The sequence below is a fragment of the Engystomops pustulosus genome, chromosome 1 (genome assembly GCF_040894005.1).
Source record: "Engystomops pustulosus chromosome 1, aEngPut4.maternal, whole genome shotgun sequence".
In the NCBI taxonomy this organism is placed as follows: Eukaryota; Metazoa; Chordata; class Amphibia; order Anura; family Leptodactylidae; genus Engystomops; species Engystomops pustulosus.
Genome location: NC_092411.1, coordinates 39,800,456 through 39,820,528, shown reverse-complemented (window position 1 = coordinate 39,820,528; position 20,073 = coordinate 39,800,456). Strand labels below are relative to the sequence as shown.

The 20,073-nt window shown below is 40.7% G+C and overlaps 1 protein-coding gene across 1 annotated transcript in view; it reads left to right on the top strand.

The window, feature by feature from the left end:
* MCCC2 (methylcrotonyl-CoA carboxylase subunit 2) overlaps positions 1-17,647 on the top strand; it is a 45,080-nt gene extending 27,433 nt beyond the window's left edge. The window contains exons 12-17 of the mRNA XM_072138855.1: positions 13-89; positions 3,238-3,304; positions 5,947-6,103; positions 7,482-7,596; positions 15,155-15,240; positions 17,434-17,647. Of these exons, the coding sequence (XP_071994956.1) occupies positions 13-89; positions 3,238-3,304; positions 5,947-6,103; positions 7,482-7,596; positions 15,155-15,240; positions 17,434-17,551 (620 nt within the window). The 3' untranslated portion in view covers positions 17,552-17,647. The remainder of the gene's footprint in view (positions 1-12; positions 90-3,237; positions 3,305-5,946; positions 6,104-7,481; positions 7,597-15,154; positions 15,241-17,433) is intronic.
* The last annotated feature ends 2,426 nt before the right edge of the window (positions 17,648-20,073 follow it).

The following is a 20,073-nucleotide window of genomic DNA, read 5'->3' as shown; positions in this document are numbered from 1 at the left end:
TTTTTCTCAAAGGTTTTGCAAGAATATTTGGATACCCAGTTGGTATTATTGGAAATAATGGTGTCCTTTTCTCAGAATCTGCAAAAAAGGCAAGTATTTAGCATTGTGTACAAGGGTTTGCTAAGTTTAGGGCAGCACGGTGGCTTAGTGGTTAGCAGCCTTGCAGCGCTGGGGACCTGGGTTGAAGTCCCAGGGTCAACATCTGCAAAGAGTTTGTATGTTCTCTCCATGTTTGCATGGGTTTCCTCTGGGTCATCCGGTTTCCTCCCACACTCCAAAACATACTGGTAGGTTGATTAGATTGTGAGCCCTATTGGGGACAGGGACCGATTTGGCAAAGCTCTGTGCAGTGCTGCGTAATCTGTGTGTGATATATAAATAAAGGAATTATTATTAATAATTATTTACAGCTATCACCATCAAAGCGTCTTCCGTACAATTCACACATCTGTTTTTCTTTAGTATACAATCAGTGATTTCCACAGATAGCCTACTGACCCTTTATTGTCTACGTGCCTATTCACATGTCCGTTTTTTTTTCCGAAAGAATAGAAATTGGAATAGAAAATATGCAGGGAATCTCCAAACTGCTGGATGTTTCTATTAAAGGAAATCTAACATTAAAGTCCATCATGATAAACCAGGGACACTTACTCTTAGATCCAGGCACCGTGACTGTGGTAACCTCCTTAGATTTGTTATACATGGCCTCCTTCCTTCTAAACTCTACTTTTTAAATTATGGTAATGACCCTGAATGACTCCTGGGGTGTTTATTCAGTCCATTTTATTTCTATGTATTTCTCCTCAAAAGCACAATCTTCTGTACCAAAAAGTGCCTTCGTATCCGTTGCCATGACATAAGCCTCAAGGGCAGTGGTGGCAGCCCTTACATGGAAGAATAGCGCGTGCTATTGACTGGAGCACAATGTCTCCCCACTTATTGTGCTGTGTGCATTGACCAGCTGTGCCGTACACCCACTGATACTTTTATATTCTGGATGTGCGCGCCCTTTTACTGAAAATTCAATTTGCCACTAGCAAGTTCATCTGTCAGGTCTATCCGCGCAGAGAGCACCTGCCTTATTATAGCCGCAAATTGTTCTCAGTCTGTAAGACCCGGCACTAGCTGAAAATCTTACTTTAACCCATTAGGTGTAAGGCAACGTTACATCTCGCAGCGCAACCGATTATGTTCATGTGTTTACCTTTTATATAGAGATGACATTATAAATATATCTATTTACCTAACAGGGTTAGCACTGGGAAATATATATATTTGTATAAAGGCAGTCCCCGAGTTACATACAAGATGGGTTCTGTAGGTTTGTTCTTAAGTTGAATTTATATGCAAGTCGGAACTGTATATTTTATAATTGTAACAACAGCAAAAAATTTTTCGGTCCCTGTGACAATTGTATTTTTAAAATGTTGGATTGTCATAAGAATTAGGATTATCAATGAAGCGTAATTGCAGACACCTGTGATAGCTGTTTATTGTAGCCTAAGGCTAAAGTACAGTAACTTACCAACATCCAGAGGGGGGAGGGGGTCCGTCTGTATTAGTATGGCCCTTTAAAACCATTCCAATTTATAATGTGACCCCATGGAAAAATGAATTGCCCACTTCTGCCATAGCGAGTGTTCGAGTGCGTAGCAGGAACGCCACTGTCAGTGACCCCTTTGTGCCCCTCCACAACCACTTGGCATAAAGAGGGGAAAATAATCACAATTCCTAGCAGTTCACAAGACATTGTGATTATTTCAGGGCTTGTGTTCCAGAAAGCTGCCTTGATAAATCGCCACCTGTGAATCTATACAGGCCGCCCCTGACGTAAGAACACCCGACTTACATACGATCCCTAGTTACAAACGGACCTCTGGATGTTGGTAATTTACTGTACTTTAGCCTTAGGCTACTATAAAACAGCTATAACACTTATCACAGGTGTCTGCAATTAAGATTTATTGTTAATCCCAAAAGTTAAACCCAAAAGTTTTAAAATCCAATTGTCACCGAGACCAAAAAAATTTTGGCTGGGGTTACAATTATAAAATATACAATTTCGATTTACATAAAAATTCAACCTAAGAACAAACCTAAAGAACCTATCTTGTATGTACTTAACTTGTACATAATGCCCAACTCTTTTTTTTTTCCCCCATTTATAATACACCCTTTCATTAAGCTTGTTTTATAGTGCCCTTCTCATTATGCATCTGTTCATAGTGCCCCTTTCATTATTCCCCTGTTTATAGTGCCCCTTTCATTATTCCCCTGTTTATAGTGCCCCTTTCATTATTCCCCTGTTTATATTGTCCCCTTTGCTTATGCCCCCTTTTATAATGTCCCCTCTCCATAGGCCCCCATTAATAATGCCCCTCTCCATATGCCCCATTAATAATGCTCCCTTCCATATACCCCCAGTAATAATGTCCCCTCTTCTTGTGACCCCTCTCCATATGCCACCATTAATAGTGCCACCTCTGCTTATGCCTCCATTTATAGTGTCCCCTCTCCTTTTGCCCCCATTAATAATGCCCTCTCTCCTTATGCCTCCATTTATAGTGTCCCCTCTCCTTATGAACCTCTTTATAAGAAGTGGGTCTGCAAAAAAAACCTGACATTTACGTGCAGTCCGTTTTTTTTTTTTTTTTTTTTTTTTTTTTTTAAATCTCAGATGATGCTGGGAAAACTGCAAACGGCGGAGGTAAAAAAAAAATTAAAAATATATCAACGGAGGTCATACTGATGTGAAAAATTGGATACAAATACAATCAGTACTGCTATTAGTCAGTCTAAAAACTGATGCATGGGTGTAGCATCTTTTTTTTTTTTTTACACAACGCACGCACCTGTGTGTACAAGCCCTTAGGCAGCAGCCATAAGATCTTCTTTCCTCAGTTCCAGCTGTCGTGCGAATAAATGGAGGCAAAACAAAATGAAAATTCATTTAAAATAATAAATTTTTTTGTTTCAAACTGCAATTTCTAGCCAATAATTTTATTTGCAAAAAAAATGAACATGTCTGGTGGGAAACAGCCTTTCTCAGAGCCTATTGTACTGCACTGATGATTGTGTGTTCTACTATATTTTACACATTTGATTACTTTCAGTACTTAAGATTAATGGTTTTAATAAGCGCAGCTTTTATTCTTATTTTTTTTAATACAAAATTGTATTACCTGTAAATCTAATAGTAAAATGTGACTAATTTTGTCACTATTCATTTCACAGGGAACCCATTTTATTCAGCTCTGCTGTCAAAGAAACATTCCCCTCCTTTTCTTGCAGAACATTACAGGTGAGTACATACAGGGTGAGATGTAAAACTAACTTGTTTTCAGTAGTCTATTTTCAGTAAATACATCTCGTGCCATTTTAACTTAAAATGCAAATATTATCAGGACAGTGAGGCCAGAGCACTGAGGGCATGGTCCTATTTTCTTGCGCTCCTCTATTACTGCCCCTCCCAACAAGACTCCTCTCTTCTCCAGCTGTCCTGTATGGTTTCCCATGGTTGTCCAGAAACATGACCAAGGAGAGTAGCACTGGGGGGACAAGGTAAAACCACTGCTAAACACTTACATTACAGATGGCTAATTAGAGTAAATTAAAGAATTGCTTATTTTTTCTTAGTGCAGAGTAAGTGAAACGTTTTTATACTTTACCGTTAAACTTTAAGGGAATTATTCTCTATGTATAGAAAGGGTTAACCTTTAGCCTATTATCCGTGTCTCCTATGTTGTGTATGATACACTGCTCACTACAGGTGAAGGAAGCAGCATAAAAATCCTCAGAAAGCTTCTTTACTTAATGAGGTATATTACTTCACTATGATCCCATAAAACATAATATTGCTTTAAATGTGTTTTACACTTACCCTGAAAAATTCCTGGCTGGCTGAAACATGGGAATAGAAATACAAGGGAACTTTCTTCTATTTTCCGGCTAACTGTTTCTGTGGCTTGTTCCTACTGTGTCTTATTTTCAGTCACATGACTTCAGCGTCCAATCAATGGCGGTAGTTTTTTTTGTAAGATTCCTTTCTGCCTTATGCATTGGGAATCTGTAGGTACTATAGAATGTTTTGTTATTGTTCTTGCTTCTGATCTTGCTGTTTATCTTTAGTTCTACGTTGTAATAATCTGTCTGCAGCAGAGCTTTACAGCATGGTAACAGCATGTCCTCAGCTGACACTGAATGTGGAATTTTACAAGCGAATAACAAAAATTCTCTTTTTGGCTCAAATAACACTTTACTCTCCAGCCTAACGTAATAAGCAATTCACTTCAAGAGCCTTGTATTCTGATGAGTCCATTAAAATGAAGCTGCGCTTTGATGGGGTTTTGGGTACAGACCTACCTTGTACAGGAATAACCTTTTACTGTTGGTATTTGATATAAAGTAGCAATTACATGAATTATCATATGACAATTTTAAAGGGTAAGCATAAGGAATAAAAGGGGATCTCCAGAATTTTTTTCATAACCAGCAACACCCACTGATCAGTTGTTCAAAAGCATTTGCTATTCACCACTTAGCACCGCTTCTCCTGTAACTAAAGGGGGTCCAGTCTTACTTTGCACTGTATTAGCTGCAGCTGAAGGTGTAGCCATAGGTATAGTCAGAGGATTAAAATTTTAAACAGCCTCCTTAATTCGGGAGCGAGAAGTCCCTAAGAAAGCTCCAGAGAAAATTATATTTATGGTTTATTTATTCTTTTGAGTAAACACAACAGACAGTGAAAGAGCAGGAAGCTCACAAAAAAATAATTGCAATATTTAAAACACACTTTAATTTAATATTTAAACCAAAGGGGGCAGAGAGGTCGGTCTGTAACTAGGGGTAGTCTGTAAGTCAGTGACTGCCTGTACACTGTATAGACAAATATAGCGCTTGTAACACCACGTGCATACAAAAATGTTGTGTCAACTGCATAGATCCAGAAGTATGGACACATACAACCCCAGGACCATGTAAATACAGCAAAAGAGCCAAGATCATAAAATACAGCAGAACCATGCCCTGTACATATAGTGAATATAACACCAAAACCAAGAACATGGAACCAAAATCGTAGATATTTCTAGCACCAGCCGTATTTCTCTTTGCCTTCTCTCCGAGCTAGGAGGTGGTCGTTTTATGGACCATGCTGCATTTTTTCCCAAACTGCCTGGTTATAGAAATGCCATTCTGATTATTTTTCATAGTTCCACAGACTGCACATGACCATAGTTTTTGTCCGGATAAACCCACACATGGCTGTGGTTCTCTGTGGCTGAGCATGTCTGTGTCATGCGTCAGTGAATGTAGCAGAGCTGGATGTGTTAATGCAGATGTCTCCTCCTCAGAATAGTGAGGTACAAGATCTCCCCTGTTCCCTATCAGTCCTTCCATCCCAGTCTGCTATTCTAAAGGACTTTCTCTGTCACTCTCTGCACCTCATGATGCTCTTTTCCCCCACCTTGTCATCTGCAGTATCAGCTCCGTTCTGATAAGCTATTAACCCTTAGTGCTAACACAGCACAGGCTATATACTGCATGTAACTCTTTTGATTTCTTCCACTTATACATATTCCTTGCTCCTCCATGTGAAGCCAGGCTGTCACCATATACATCCTGTATGTTCACTGTGCAGTCTTCAGTAGATTTACTTGTGGGAAACCAAATGGATTTAATGCTAAACTACTGAGAGAGAACACAATGCATCATGGGATCAGCTTAAGGGCATAGACTGACAGATATTAGTCTCCGCCCACTAAAAAAGATTTTTGTCAAGCATGTTTAGAGCGGAAAATGCCATAACTTTGGGAACAAAAATGGTGAACAGCACAAACTAGGCATCGTTCTGTTTTTCAAATGGAGAATCACAAATAATTTGGTAAAATCACTATAGCTATACACTAACACTTTAAGCTATTATTGATGATCTTATTTTTGCAGGTTTCATGGTCGGTCGAGAATATGAAGCAGGAGGAATAGCCAAGGATGGAGCTAAGATGGTTACTGCAGTTGCATGTGCCAGTGTACCAAAAATTACTGTTATTATTGGAGGCTCCTATGGTGCTGGAAATTATGGGATGTGCGGTAGAGCCTACAGGTAAGTGTCCATAACTGAATGTTTAAAGTTGGTCTACAACCATGACACTGACCCATCATTACATCACTACTGACAATAGATGATGTCACAGCTTATCTCCTCCCCCTCCCTGTACAATGACCTCTATATAGATAACACTGACCCATCATTACATCACTACTGACAATAGATGATGTCACAGCTTATCTCCTCCCCCTCCCTGTACAATGACCTCTATATAGATAACACTGACCCATCATTACATCACTACTGACAATAGATGATGTCACAGCTTATCTCCTCCCCCTCCCTGTACAATGACCTCTATATAGATAACACTGACCCATCATTACATCACTACTGACAATAGATGATGTCACAGTTTATCTCCTCCCCCTCCCTGTACAATGACCTCTATATAGATAACACTGACCCATCATTACATCACTACTGACAATAGATGATGTCACTGCTTATCTCCTCCCCCTCCCTGTACAATGACCTCTATATAGATAACACTGACCCATCATTACATCACTACTGACAATAGATGATGTCACAGCTTATCTCCTCCCCCTCCCTGTACAATGACCTCTATATAGATAACACTGACCCATCATTACATCACTACTGACAATAGATGATGTCACAGCTTATCTCCTCCCCCTCCCTGTACAATGACCTCTATATAGATAACACTGACCCATCATTACATCACTACTGACAATAGATGATGTCACAGCTTATCTCCTCCCCCTCCCTGTACAATGACCTCTATATAGATAACACTGACCCATCATTACATCACTACTGACAATCTATGATGTCACAGCTTATCTCCTCCCCCTCCCTGTACAATGACCTCTATATAGATAACACTGACCCAATATATGTCTAGAAAACTCTCTCGTAGACCTCAATTAGTTAGTTCTAGTCTATTTTTTGTCTAAGACTATGAGGCTGCTCTAAGCATTCCAATGCAAAAAAAAGTTATTGATGTCAGATTATGGAGAACAAAGATTTTTTGTAAAAAAGATTTTACTTGCACCTAGAAACACAATCCTCAAATGAAAGAGTAGGGTCTAGGTCCTGAGATCCGAAGTTATGGCATCTGAAGTATGCCCCCCCCCCCCAGCTTCTTAGCCAGCAGGCAGATAGAGGGAGACGAGGGGTGCACAGAGGAGCTTCTCACATGTTAGGTTATTTAGTTTTGGTGATTTTATGATTATTATTATTGGTATTATTATTTTACATCAAATTGGGCAATGAAAACAGATGTAGCCTATGTCTGCTGTATTATTAGCAGGACATTATATTGGTTGATATACTGACTAGATCACTGGCAGTTTTCCTATCTTTTCCGTATCGCATAAAGTTGTTTTTCTGTCCTATTATTTAGTCCCAGGTTTCTCTATATGTGGCCCAATGCTCGTATATCGGTGATGGGTGGAGAACAAGCTGCTACCGTCTTGGCTACTATTGCTAAAGACCAGAAAGCAAGGGAAGGGAAATCGGTAAGAAGGCTGCTGTCTTTTTGGTTTGTCTAAAATAACCGATCGTGAAGTTAATTATTTTGAGATGTTTAAAGAATAATGATGTTCAGTACCAGTTATTCTATTTGTAAGTGCCCAGTGTAATTAATAAAGTTTAAAAAAAAAAGAAAAAATAGTTGTACAAAAAAATAAAATAGAGAAATGGACAGGAATAAAAATTAAATATTCCTGGTATTGAGCCATTTCATGGTTATTAGTATCAAGTAGCATACTTTTGGGACTATAAGATGAACTTTTTAGTAAGAAAATATCTTCTGGTACGAAGATATTTTGTGATTCTGTGCAATCACACAGCAATGTCCGAAGCGCGTCACCTACTTTTTTTTGTTTGATGTGATCACAAGTTTTTAACAATGCCATGGAACTAATAAAGCTGAACTTTTTAAAAAGTACCTCTAGCTAGTGCCCACGTCCTTCGCTTTTTTGCACAGGATCCAGCATTATCAGTCCCCCCTGACCGCTGTCCTAGAGATCAGGTGAAGTGCTGACAAAGCGCCTCTACATTGCTCTCTCCATCGCCTTGTCCATGCTGACATGACTATTAATGCAGGACCTAGGGTGATAAGCATGTGCTGATCACATGTTTCCTGCATCATTGCAAGGAAGGAAATCTACATTTAAAATCGATCCTGATAGACCAGGTACACTCAGTCATAGATCCAGGCACTGTGACAGTGGTAATCTTCTTCTATTTGTTATCCATGGCCTCCCTTCTTGTAAAATCAAAGCTTAAAAATTGCTCTAAAAGGCTACTTGGGTGGTTCCCTGCTGCAGATTCACATGCTGTTAATCGGTCTCCCCTTGCCCTCTGCTTACTCCGCACTCTCTCCCTGCCCCTCTCCTCCTGCCCCCATCTGATGTAATCACACTGCAGTGGAGGAAATTTCAGCACAAAGTGTGAGGGGGAATTTCTCCTTGCACAGTGTGACAGGCTGTGAATCTGCAGCACTGTGGGAACTGCCTCAGTAGTCTTTCAGGCTCCTTGGCATTGTTTTAAAAGTTGAAATGGAAGGAAGGAGGCCATGGATAACAAATATAAAATGATTGCCACAGTCTTGGTGCCTGGATCTATGAGTAAGTTTTCTTGGTTTATCTGTGCTTGATTTTGATGGTAGATTTCCTATAAACCCTTTCATGCTCGTGGGGAATGGGGGCAAAGAAGTCGGACAAGATGTTGCGGCTGGGACTGGGTATAAAGAAGAGCTTTGTGTGTGTGTGTGTGAAGCAGTATGGAGTGTTGCCACAGATCTGTGTGTGCTGTGCTTGTGTGTGACCAACAGGGAATTTTAAATTTTAATTGTGTAAAATATATTTTTTGGATGAGAATGGGGCTCATGCACACGAACGTTTGCCCGCCGTGCCGTAGCCTGGCTTGCATACATCAGCGCAATGGAAAATAATCAGACATGTCTATATTGGTGTATGTTGGCGAACTATGAATCTTAATACATAATAATAAATCTTTATATAGCGCCATTATATCCCATAGCACTTTACAGATCATGCGGGACATATACAGACAAAATAAGACATTACATGTTCCGATGAAACAATAGGGCAAACTATGGAAATGTTAAGGTGAAACGACCTGGGTGTAGCAGGTGTGTTTTCTGCAGACATATTAGATATACAGGCAGTCTCCTACTTAAAAACGCCTGACTTACATATGAACCCTAGTTACAAACGGACCTCTGGATGTTGGTAATTTACTGTACTTTAGCTTTAGGCTACAATAAACAGCTATAACAGTTATTAAAAGTGTCTGTAGTTAATATTTATTGTTAATCCTGGTTCTGATGACAACCCAACGTTTTTAAAATCCAATTGTCACAGAGACAAAAAAAAATTTGGTTGGGGTTACAATGATAAAAAAAAAATACAGTTCCGACTTACATACAAATTCAACTTAAGAACAAACCTACAGACACTATCTTGTACGTAACCCGGGGACTGCCTGTATAGATAGAAATATAATGTCTGTTCATTAGTAAGTAGGATCTCGTTGTGCTGCGCATTGATGGTTCTGTATACAGAATAATTAAATCTCCTTATTTTACCATTTTGAACATATTGGATTGTATAAGTGTTACTCTGGACACATGTGCCCGGTCTCTTGAAGTGGGAGATGTTTGGGTCACTTGTGGAGGTGGGGTGAGTCATTGGTGACACTATTGGCACTTGGAAATGATATAAAAATGAGATTTGTTTATTGTGTGTTAGTGGCTAAAAACTAATATTCACTTTCTTCATTCCCCCATCTGCTCACCGCTGCTTTGGATGTTGAGAATCCGTGTGTATATTCTGGGAGATGGGGAGAGGGTCCTTCACTGATATCTCAATGATGTCAGGCTATGGTCATATCATGTAATAATGGAAATTAAGGTCTGGATGAAAATGTTTTGAGTTTTTTTTAATTGTTCTCTTTTGGTAATACATCAGTTCACAATATCTGTGTATATTGCTTGGCGTTTACTCACTGCACTTCCACAAAAATAATTAGTCTCTAGCCTTTACCTCTGGTATTGTGAATGTCGGGGGGTACATTTTGCTTTACTGCACAGGGGATTAGCAAAACTAATAAGGGGATGCTGCCCCTAAAGCAACACTCTCCATGCAAACAATGGATCAGAAGTCCTCTAATTTTACTCCTTTAACCCCTTAATGCCGTTGGCCTTTTTCTATATTCGGTTTCCATTCTTTACTTTCCACTCTCAAAAATCTATAACTTTTTTTCTTTTTCCATGCACACAACTGCATCAGGGCACAACAAGTTGTCCTTTCCGAGTGACAGTTAATATTTCATGCCGTGTACTGGAAAGTTGGAAAAATGTTTCCAAATCTGGTGAAATAGGTGAAAAAACACATTTGCATCATTTCCTTGTGGTCTCTGTTTTAACAACTTTATATCGGTTTTATTATGTTTTAATAGGTTTTAAACAATTAAAACTCTTTGTACAAAAAAAATATTGATTTTGTCCAATTCTGACACTTGCTTTTTCATACTTTGGTGTACAGAGCTGTGTAATGTGTCATTTTTTGCAGGAGGAAATAGTGTTCATTCCTGCCATTTTGGGGACTATATATAGTAGAAAGATCTGATTTTCTCAGTGATACATTCATTTAGCCCTAAAATGTACACATTCACAAAAGATAAAAAGGGAAAAGAATTGTTATGCAATTCCTCTCTAGTAAGAAGCGCCCCATATGTGGATGTTAGTTATATGGGCACACAGCGAGGTGCACAAGGGAAAGAGGGACAGTTTTTCCCTACAGAATTTAGTGGTTTTTAGTTGGCTCTTGGGTGCACATTGAGATGCATTTTTTGCACTATGAGGGCTTATTCACATGGCCGTCTGCGGGGACGTGCATGTGGCCGCATGTACGTCCCCATAGACGGCAATAGCGTCACGGCGCAGATACGGTGCCACAAGCCGCAAAAATATAGAGCATGCTCTATCTTTCGGCGTGTGTGCGGCCGTGTCCCACTATTCTCTATGAGGGAGGAGGGTTCACCACCTCCTCTCCAGCACACGGCGGTATGCCCGCACGGCAGGCATACCGTGTGTGAATGTACCCGGAGATGCATTTTTCAGTGGTACCATTTTGGGGGCCATTTTTTTGTTGTTGTTCTCCGTATACCCTAAGTAAAATGTTAGATCTATTCTATGGGTCAGTATGATTATGGCAATACCAAATTTCTATATTTTTGCTTCCGTTTTTTTACTAATTTTGTGTATTAAAACCTAATGTGGGGAAAACATTTTAATTAATTGTCTATAGAGCTGGTTGAGACGCCTTCATAGATTTGTCATGTGGATACATTGGGAGGGAGATTACTTTTTGAAGAATAACACAATATGCCACTCTGTCTCTCTGCGGTATAAATATTTTCCAGCTCGAGAACATTAGGATTAGACTTTTTCGGTTTTATCTATATCTGTGTTTCTCACTTGTCGTCTTGTTATTAAAACCTGCAATAAAATCTCCCTCTGGTTTGTCAACCTGTGACAGTAATGTGATTTTCTGCAGTAATTTCATTATTTAAGATGATAAGTCTGGTTGAATCGTCTGCATGTTAGATTTATATTACCAGTGTAATTGTTTGCCTGGGGCTGGTGTCCTGTATGGCATCAGACTGGTCGTGCTGCTTATTTATAGCCAAATATTTCAGTCATTAATACTGCAGTCTATATGTGGGCAATGTGACTGAATTTTTTGCATTATTTGTATAATGAAATTAATTTTTTATGTATTCTATAACTTTATTTTAAGTAGCCTCTGTCCCCTGGGATAGATCTCAACTTTGCCGCTCTTCCAGCGACTTTGATTCTTGCCTTCTAGACCCTGCCCCTCCGACTCTCCTCCTTCCATGGTCACATTTCTCACACCCAAACCAGCTTCCTTATGCCCTTCACTCATACGGGAACTGGACAAGCAACTTTCGGAGCAGTATTGGCCGAAATCCTTTCTACTCACTCACAAGCTTTCCATGGCTTGCTTTTATCAAGAGAAAAACAAAAAATCCTGTCCCATATGGTATCGTTATCCCCGGCTTCTGCCCAAAACATACCTGTCAGTATCTGAGACTTGCTGGTGTTGAAATGCTTATGTAAGGTCTTTGATCCACACTTGGTAGGCCTGCCCAGTACCCTTGCCCTTCTGGAACTGGAATGCAATCTTTATGCTGTGGGGTATATATCGCTGCATTGTGGTATTTATATTTCCCACTGTGTTCCCCCCTGACAGCACATCTGGAGGTTGCTGCTAGTCTCTGCAGGGACAGGAAGTTAAGAGTTTAATTGGACCCCCCTATCGCCCCTCAACAGGGTCTTCCTGTTCCTCAGAGTATAGGAGCCGTGAGAGTACTCTCCTCTAGAGAAGTTCTGGCCTCTTGGGCAAAGAATAAAGGGGCATCAGTAAATTAGATATGCCGCGCTGGCACTTGGGAAAACCTTTAACATTTGTCCGACATTATCGATTGGATGTGGAGTCTTCTAAGGATCTAGCCTTTAGTAGGAAGATTCTCCAAGTGGTTGTCCCTCCCAAAAATGGTATTTGGTAAGTCTCTAGATGAGCTGTAATGGAAGTGTGTGGGGGGTGGGGGGTGGCAATAGGAATTAGACGTACCAGTAATTTGTTTTCCACTAGTCCTCCATTACAAATGTGTTCTTGTGTTGTTGGTTATCTCCACAATCTCCTGGTGGTAGTCTTCTAGATACTGGTGAGGGGGGAGGGCCATTTAAACTGAATTTCCTGTCCACCTCCCTATGGTGGAGTAGTGGAAACCGAATTACCAGGAAGTCTAATTTCTATTTTCTGGGTTGGCATTTTGGGATGTACTTTGGTTGTTGGTGCATCTAGGGTGCTGTTTACTGATGTGGCCTCTTAAAGGGAACCTGTCAGCAGAAAGTGACCTAATAAACCACTACCAGTAGGTTGTCAAGCAGATGAACATAGAAAAAAAGAAATTGTACTGCTCACCGATCCAGGCTGGAAATCCACATGATCGTTGTGCTGTATATATAAGCGGAAAAAGAAAGGGTCTCTGCACCAGTGGTGGGTTAAAAATTGTTGTCATTTAAGACTTTATTGGAATATAAATCATAAAAAATGTACAGCATATCCCCTATACCAGTGGTGGCACTCTGAGCCCTTTCTGTGGGCACTCAGGCCTTCACTCCAACACATAGTTTGCCAGCTATGACTTAAGGCTTTCTCCTGTGATCCAATACAGCCCAGGACGTGCCATGCTCAGCGATATTTGGCTGCCAGGACTACATGAGGAGCAAGAAGGTGTGGATAGAGATGGATTGTCATTGGAGCTCCTGCCCTGGGTCCCCTGATTCTTCCTCTTTAGGGGACCCTGGAGGGAAGATACAATCCGAATTTTTCCATCATATTTCTATTGTATTGATGAACTCAGGACACCAATACGATTAAACCTGTGATACAGCAAGGGATCAAGTTACCACTTAAATTGTCTTGTTGGCACTTTGTGACATATAAGTGGGTTTTGGTTGTAGCTTGGGCACTCTCTCCAAAAGGTTCACCATCACTGGCCTAGACCATACAAAGGTTCACCATCACTGGCCTAGACCATACAAAGGTTCACCATCACTGGCCTAGACCATACAAAGAGGACAAAAAACCTCCATGGCCATTACTAAGGGTGCTGCGTACACCTGAAACGCGTAGGTTTTTTCCTCTTTGGATGGTTTAGGGCAGTGGTGGCGAACCTATGGCACGGGTGCCAGAGGCGGCACTCAGAGCTCTTTCTGTGGGCACCCAGGCCATCACCCCAGCACACCAGACAGGTCTCAAAGAATCTTCCTCCAGTTCCAAGCAACTTAAAATATGCTGCTTTCAGTCATATTTTGATAATTACTTCACTACTTGGGACTGTAGGAAGAGGGGGAATGAGTACACAGGGCCGAATTATCTTTGGAGGACCTTCTGTTGGCCCCACGATTCTCTGTGTACAGAGGGACGCTGGAAAGAAGCTGAAATTTATTCTGTGTTGATGTCCTCAGGAGGCAAATATGAAGTTGTTGAACAAGTAGCGATATGTTACTGCTTTAATTTTTCGTTGGCACCTCGTGATAAATAAGGGGGGTTTTGAGTTCAGCTTGGGCACTCGGCCGCTAAAAGGTTAGCCATCACTGGTTTAGGGGATATGCTGTATATTTTTTTTTTATGACTTGTATTACAACAATTAAAGACAACAATTTTTAACCCACCACTGGTGTGGAGACCTTTTCTTTTTTCACTTATGTCAAGCAGATGAACACCTTTTAGAATATGTCTCTTCCATGACCTGGTGTGGTAGCAAGATCCAGAAAGTCAACTTTGAAATGAGGTGTGAAATGGTTGTATAAAGTCATGGAGGCGGAGAGTTTAACTCTGAAGTCTGCCTTAGAAAGCCCCCTTCACTGTTTTGATGGTCCTGCATCCAGAGACATCAATAAACAGATCTCCTGAACTGCATGATATCAATCACAGCGTAGGAGGCTGTCGGAGTTGTCCATTTTATCACAATGCTGACTCCACCAAAATTTTTTCAAAAACTCTTACTCCAACTCCACAGTCCTGCTAAATGTTCGACCTTTAGGGACAGTGTAGACCTGTTGTAATGGCTTGGTACACACAGGTCCTGCCCTGTTGGTGATGCCCTGCCCTGTATTTGCATTATTTGTAAATTCTCTTTGTAAATAAATTTTGATATTGGAAAAGGTTCCCCCTGTCCACTCCAATGATTGACCCACTTGTATAGGCACTTCCATAAAAAATATCAATTCTGTAGCATCTTTGCATTTTGTGACATCTGGTAATTTATGAATGAATTGACATTTGGGTGTTGAAAATTCCACTTTTCACTGTGGCAAAGGGACACAATAGAGAATTCAGAGAAGAGATGCCACAGAATTACCGGAGAGCTGATAGGCCCATCCGTGCATCAGTCATCTAAATGAATGATATGATGTTATGTGAAATAAAGATTTTTGTGTTTTTACATTTTCAGTTTTCAGAAGAAGAAGAAGCTGCTCTTAAAGATCCCATAATCAAGCGTTTTGAAGAAGAAGGAAATCCGTACTACTCCAGTGCCAGGTGAGGTCACGTGTCATGGGGATGGACAGTGTCAAAGAATGAGCTGTCCATATCTAATTAGAGGCAGCCTAGAACTCATGTCCTTTTTATGGGATGTTTTGTGTAAATTGGTGATCATATAAGAATGTATATTGTTGCTTGGTGTTGTCAATGCCAACAATAAAGCTTATTTTCAGGGGATGTCTTATTTTTCTCATGATTAAAATCCACATTTCTTCTTGAACAAAAAGTCCTGCGGTCCAGAATAACTGACCGCAATTTCTTATGTCAATGTCACTTTTATTATTTGCCCCTTTTTGTCCAGGTAGCTATTTCTTCTCATTCTCCATGCTGACTCCATGCTGGCGTGAGTCAGATTTTATATTTCTGTACTGCAACGTCTGGTTTCATTTTGAAATGGAGAATCTCCCCTTTTAAATTGCATAAGGATTGTATTTGTAGGTGCCACAGAATTAGAGATATCCAGTGTTGAACTTAGTCGGAAGTGTGTGAAAATCACCCTGCAACTGTAATACAATCATTATGGCATAGATATAACGGTTTGTAACCAGACCTTGTACTTCAGCCCTACTCTAAAAAGGCTGCAAAATCATGCTAGGACTTATTTTGGGGGTAAGTTTTATTTTCAGCATTTACAGATAAAATGCTAAATAGGGCTTCTAGTTAGAACCAAATAGAGCTTCCCTCCTAGAATACTGTGGGATAGATAATAGAGGCACCTTTGCTTGTCACTTTCCATATACTCCCATAGACTGTAATAGAGACCACAAGGTTCAAGGTGGAACTCCAGTTTATTCCTGATGCATCATGTCGATGCACAAACCAATTAAATAATCACAGAATGAAAACTTCTGCAAGTTTTGTAATATTTTGTTACCTTTGAAGTATTGGATGTTGTGAGACGCGTCTTGTATATGGTGTTAGGGGATGCCATATAGGCATAGTAGCGGTATTACACACGTTCCAGATTGTCTCCTGCGTCACACAGGTTCTTCAGAAGGTGAAGGATTACTTTGTGATGAATAATAGATGTGTCAGTGGAATAGTCGCCTCCGCTGTGTATACCGTGTTTACCAATCATTATTTCTTCCAATAAAACCTTAGAGGAATCCATTCCGAGAAGAGAGGATAAAGGTATGACGCCACTTTCTCCAGTGATCTCCTCCGGCATAGCACAGTGTCGGGTGCCGCAGCACCTCCCATATGACGTGTCGCTCGCTGTTTACATGTCTTTTAATTATAAATCAAATTAGAAGCCGACATTCAGCGAGCGGCGTGTATTTATGAGAGTCATTAGGAGAATCCCGCCCGGTAACATTCATCACTCGGGCCTACGTTTCTTACATCAATCAATTTCACTAAATTACATTGAAAGAACGATTCTGGAAATGTACATGTAGCGAATATTTTAGAATAAGAAGGGTATTACTATAATCATGAAATAATTAGTGATGTCATTACAAAGATCTTGTGTAAAACATATGATATGATAAACATTGTGGGGGAGATTTTTCATACGTCTCTTAGAGCAGATCTGTTACAGCAACCAATCAGAGCTCAGCTTTTACTTTCCCACCGCTGTTTATAAAATTAAAGCTGAGTTCTGATTGGTTTCCATGGGCAACTACAAGAGTTTTACCTCAGAAACTTGATGATAAATCTCCCCCTATAACTGTACAACAAGAAACTTAGACTGAGGCCACTTCTATGTAGCTGTGTGTGTGGGCCATGAAATAAGGACTGTATGATGACTGTTTTTACTAGTCTGAACATGGCAGGGGCCTAGACTGCCATTTCTGTAGTTGCCTATATGGAGACTGTGTCTTCACCAGACTACTGTCGCATATGATAGTCATCTATGGGGCGCCCTACTGATTATGATACTGGGACTCCAGGTCCCATCACAATGATCAGTCTGGGAAAAATAGGCGGCATAAGGTCCATACTTCATAGATTGAGCAACCCTCACATGCTGATGACGTATGGGCCGCAAATAATGGCCCATAGGCAGTGTGAATGCTCACGGTGGTGCGCAGGTAGCATCACAATGAAGCTAAAGCCTCTGCTCCCAATACGTTGGTATGTCGGAGAAGCCATGCTGCTGATATTCTTTTCCTCTGCTTGCTAAATGGTCCATTTTCTCTGATATCTTGATAATGATCTCCATTTTCCCTTTACTATGTGTATCCACAGGTTGTGGGATGATGGGATTATCGATCCTGCGGACACCCGGCTGGTTTTAGGACTGAGTCTAAGTGCAGCTCTGAACGCGCCAACACAGAAGACTCAGTTTGGAGTTTTTAGAATGTGATTGACTCCCGGAATCAATGTGTTCACTACAAGAACATTACCAACGTGACCTTTCTATTACATTCTCTTCCTGTAAAATAAAGCTTTTTATACAACATGTATTGTCCGCTTTGTTTTCTGGCAGCAGTTGGAATGGATTCAGAAATATAGCGATGAGTTGACCTGGACCGTCGTGTTGGCGATATGACTTGATTATATAGACTTGTATAGATTGTCTGTACTTTGTTATTCATAGCAGCTATTCCATTAGGTCATTTTGAAGTTGATAGCTCCAGCCTACAATAAGCTAGGGTTTTTTTTTCTTGTTAATTGTGTCTATAAACAGTGATAGTATCTCAAATATTCTAATCCTAACTTTCTAGCTTTCTAGTAGGTAAAATGAAATAATGGACAACAACGCTGAAATAAAACACCAGTCTCATAGTTAGTCCAGCTATATTCACAAGTATGATGCTACTCGGGTAAAACCGGTTTTAGCTTCTATAGTATACACTCATAGCTGCAGTAAATTATGCTACTGCTATTTTGTGTAGCATATCATGTGGACGTGTCTACTTTTAAGCATTGTTGTAACCTTAGATTTTTAAATTTGTATATAAAAAAGTTGGGTCTCTGGAATCTTTCTGTATTTAGAAATTAGATTTCCTGGTTCCCTTAAATGTCATCATGAAGGTTTATAGTATATTGGAGTGGGGCACTAGGGGGAGGTGTCATAGTATATTAAGAAAGGGCAAAAGGGAGGTCATAGTTTATATCAGTGGTGGTAAACCTATGGCACTGGTGCCAGAGGTGGTACTCAACCCTCCGTTTGGGCACACGGGCTACAGCCAGGCAGGACTCGAGGTGTCCTTCTGCAGTGCCAGGACCTTTTTTGCCAAATCCTGGGCTGTCCTAGACTGCGGGAAAAGTGAAAAAGGCTTGGATAAGGCTGGATTATTATTGGGAGTCCTAGCTCCAGGTCCTATGAGATAGGAGTTGTAGTTTGGAAGGAACCTACAATAGTATGATGGCATTGGTGTCATCTGGGCGTTAAAATATCATCCATGTGTTACTGATAAAATTGACATAGTGCTTTCCTATTAATAAGTGGGTTTTGAGGGACCTTCCTTTCTATATGTATTAGTGTATTACTCGATCTCTAAAATGTTAGGCATCACTGCTTTTTAGGAATGGTGGTACTTTGCACTAATCGTGTTTTGAGATGGCATCATAATTAATGAATTTCATTAAGGAATAGTTTTATACTGACCTAATACCATTACATTAGCTTAGAAACATCTAATCATTATAATTGTGAAGACGAAATGGGCCTTTAATAGAGTTGTATTCACGACTAGGGCATCAGGTGCTGTAAATACGGTCCACACGAAATATAAAATACCTTCTTTGTATTGTATTCAAATTTCTGATCTGTTCTTTTCTTTATATGATATACCGTATATACTTGAGTATAAGCCGAGACCCCTAGTTTTACCATCAAAAACTGGGAAAACCTATTGACTCGAGTATATGCCGAGGGTGGGAAATGCATTGGTCACAGACCCCACCAGTATGTAGCCAGCCTGCCCCCAGTAGTATACAGCCTGCCCCCAGTAGTATACAGCTTGCCCCCAGTAGTATACAGCTTGCCCCCAGTAGCATACAGCTTGCCCCCAGTAGCATACAGCTTGCCCCCAGTAGCATACAGCTTGCCCCCAGTAGCATACAGCTTGCCCCCAGTAGCATACAGCCTGCCCCCAGTAGTATACAGCCCAGCATTAAAAAAAAAAAAAAAAACTTATATACTCACCCTCCGGTGGCCCCGACGTGCAGCGCTGCTCCCCTGATGTCCGCGCGGGTCCTCTTCTGGCTTCCTCGCCTGTCTTCTTTCTTCTCTAACTTCGTGCTGGGCGCCGCCATTGTTCTCCCCCGGAAGGCGCCTAGTATGACGCGCCGCTGCTGACGTCATACTAGGCGCCGCCTGGTAGAAAACCATGGCGGCGCCCAGCACGAAGTTAGAGAAGAAGAGGACCCGCGCGGACATCGGGGGAGCAGCGCTGCACGCCGGGGCCACCGGAGGGTGAGTATATAAATTTATTATTTTTAAATATTTTTTTAGTATATATATGTGTGTATTGACTCGAGTATAAGCCGAGGGGACGTTTTTCAGCACATTTTTGTGCTGAAAAACTCGGCTTATACACAAGTATATACGGTATTATACACTTTTAAAGGAAATCAACCAGTAGAAAATTTTTTTTAAAAACACAGTAAATACTCCTCTCCGCTCCTCTTCATCTTCGCTAGTCTTGACACGCTGGGATGACCTAGAAAAGAGACTTATAATTAGCAGGCCGGAGCATGAGGACGCGATGTCCGGCATTCCGGGCTGCTAATTATGTACACCCCTACACCTCTCTCTCCCAACAGGTGAAGTTATGCGAGAGGCATCAATTCAAGCCTCCTTCATGATGCTTCCCTCTTCCATGCTAAAGAGGGAGATGATGTCATGCAGGAGGCATGTATAATTAGCAACCCGGAGCG